The sequence below is a fragment of the Aegilops tauschii genome, chromosome 1 (genome assembly GCF_002575655.3).
Source record: "Aegilops tauschii subsp. strangulata cultivar AL8/78 chromosome 1, Aet v6.0, whole genome shotgun sequence".
Classification (NCBI taxonomy): Eukaryota; Viridiplantae; Streptophyta; class Magnoliopsida; order Poales; family Poaceae; genus Aegilops; species Aegilops tauschii.
The window spans coordinates 376,732,511-376,735,415 of NC_053035.3; the positions used below are offsets into that span (position 1 = coordinate 376,732,511).

General features: G+C 51.3%; 1 protein-coding gene across 1 annotated transcript; it reads right to left on the reverse strand.

Moving 5' to 3' along the window:
- Window positions 1-326: 326 nt before the first annotated feature.
- On the reverse strand, window positions 327-2,560 carry LOC109742698 (acyl transferase 1). The gene is made up of 2 exons (XM_020301800.4): window positions 2,077-2,560; window positions 327-1,480 (listed from the first exon to the last, which is right to left on the reverse strand). The coding sequence occupies exons 1-2, from the start codon at window positions 2,506-2,508 to the stop codon at window positions 521-523; spliced, it is 1,392 nt and encodes a 463-aa protein (XP_020157389.3). The 5' UTR covers window positions 2,509-2,560; the 3' UTR covers window positions 327-520.
- Between the last annotated feature and the right edge of the window lie 345 nt (window positions 2,561-2,905).

A 2,905-nucleotide genomic window follows, 5' to 3' on the forward strand; every position in this document is an offset into this window, starting at 1 on the left:
CCCCCCCCCCCCCCCCCCCTCTCTCCCCTTACTTGCAAACTTTATTGTTGCATTGTTTATTATTTACTTGCAGACTTCATTTTCCATAACAACCCTTGCATCTATATTGAAATCTTTGAAAAGTAGACACTAACAACACATAGAAGGCCGTGACAGATACTCTGACGACCACCATGGAGGGTGAAGGGTTGGAAACAAAGGGATGTACAAAAACTCGCAAACTTAATTATTTAAAAGTAGAGTATTCTTCATTAAGAATGCATTTCTCATAGAAACACGAAGACTAAAATTCATGAAGTCACACATACAAAGAATTGATCCAAATGTGGGATGAATTGAATCGATCTAAATATAATAATTTTGACTACGTTGCACAACCAAACTTTAAATTAATGGACGGGAACATACATACATATGTGCGTGTGACATGGACCACAGGAATAATTAATGCTGTTTATCTTCATATAACCTTCCAATAGCAATAGCTGGTGAAGTTTCAATACCCCGATGATATGCATCGCTAGAGTGAGCTCATGATTGCTAAATTCTTCTCGTCATCTTTGTGGCTCAGCCATACCGCGATCTCCTCCGTAAACCTGTCCATGGCCGCCCTCGGCAGCAGCATTGACACCACGGTCGAGACCTCGCCGTTCTCATTCCTGCACCACATGTGATCGCTCCCTAGCTTGGAAGTGAGATCCCCGGCCAACGGAATACCACCGCCGGCCAGGTCAGCCCACCCGAAGTCCAACACGTTCACCGCCATCCATCTCACATCCGATACCTCGTATATCCTGTCCATGGTGGAAGGCGGCCACTCCCGCAGCAACGCCACCGCCTCCACCATCGACTCCATGCGCTCCTTGGTCATGCCGCGCTTGGTCTCGCGCACGAGTTCCACCGTGTCGGCGAGCGGCTGCCCGCGGAGCTCGCCGACGACGACCTCCGCTATGGGGGAGACGTGCGCGTTGCCGTAGTACCCCCACGGGATGGGGGTGTGGTTGTTCCACCTCCCGCGGGCGTTCATGGTGGTCATGAGGCGCACCCGCTGGCCGGGCTCGTACCCGAGGGCGACCGTGCGGCACCGCCACATCACGGCGGTCACCAGCTCGAAGATCGTGGCGGAGCGGGCGGGATGGCCCGCCGGTATGCGGTCTCGTAGGGCTGATACCTCCCTTGGCCCGAAGAGGAAGTACTTGGCGACCATGCTCTCCGGCGGAACCGAGAGCATCATGTCGCGAGCTGCGCTCCCTGAGCCGTTCACTGGTGGTTGGTGCACTGGGTAGAGTCGGTTGACTGGAGGTAATAAGCCGCGTGATGTTAGCAGCTCCCTTTCCCACACGGGTAAAATGGTCGGGGCCGCTTCTCCACGTGCTATGTCGGACACAGCTTTGATGAACTGAGCCATGCCGAAACCGTCGGCGAGGTTATGGCAAATGTGAAAACCCAGGACGAACCCTCCGCATTTGAGTCGTGTCACCTGTAAGCATGTCAACAATGGTTCAAGATTAGTGCCTACATGGATGAGAGAACGAGCAGAGAAGGCATTAAAATGCTGTTCACGAGCCACAGTGATTTTTTTGTAGCCTTTTGTACCTATAGCTAGATCTCCTAGTTGTCTTTTTTCTTTGCTCTGTGAATTAACACAAACGATAATAATAATTATGACATTGTTTTTAGACAAACTAGAGCTAGCAACTTAGATATATGTGTCGTAATGGTTTTCATCTTCAATGAGATTCCGGTGAAATTCACTAAATTTCATTAATTCCAGTAGACACTGAAATATTTCAGTTTCGGCCAAAATATTTTGGAAATTTCAGTAGTACACGGGAATTCAAATATTCTTTTGAACATTTTCTAAAAAATTCAAAATTATAATTGAATTCAAGCAAATATTTCGGCCCTTTGGCCGAAATTCAAACCGAAATTACTGAAATTCACTAAATTTTGGCGATTTCGGTTGGTGCTGAATTTTTTCTGAAACTGAGATTGAAAACTATGCGTACCTTTCCTGAAAAAGAACGAATTCCCGAATACACATGCATGCAATGGAGAAAACCTAGTTTCTTTTACCTGCATGAAGAGCAAAGGCTTGCCAACGACGGCCCTGGTGTCGCCGACATGGCACAGTAATTCCTCCACGCAAGGGTACGGCGGCAGCAGCGGCTCGCCGAACTCCTCCAGGCGCGCGTCCACGTAGGCCTCCACGAACACCACCCCCTCGGCCGTGCAGTCCACGACCAGCCTCCCTGCGCCGTCCTCCCTGAGCCGGCCGGCGATCGGGTAGTAGTACACCAGCCCCTCCCTCAACGCCGCCCGGATGGCCTTAACCGGGTCGTCCGGCCTGCCGGCGAGGTCGTTGCTGCGGAAGAAGCCGATCACCGTCTCGTAGTAGCGCAGCGTGCGCTGGTCGTCGAGGTCCGACAGGGCCTTGGTCTCCCGCGGAGTCGTCCGTGCCGGGGGCAGCAGCTCCGGCTCGCTCCGGCGCGCCGTGAAGGTCACCATGGCCGGCTTTGGTGTGGGGTGCGTACGCTGTCGCACTGCTTCGAGCGTTCGTGCTTCGGATGCGCTATATATGCACTTGGGAGAGGTAGCAGCGACGTAGTACATGCAGGACACATTGCCAACTTGGTAATTACTGCACACAACGGCTATCTGACACAGCTATGCTGCCAGTTGTAAAGTTGTGCGTACTACGCATATCAGTGCCGCAGCAGTCGCACAGCGAATTGAGATCTCATATGTGCATGTAAGCTTTATCTCTACATTGATGTTCGCTTATCCGTTCACGCATGCAGCTAGCTCAGAGGCATGCATGGCACATTGAATGGCCGCAAATGGCAATGGAGAGATGAATTGCATGAACCACCACGTTGCATGTTTGCTTCTTCGGCACTTCAGG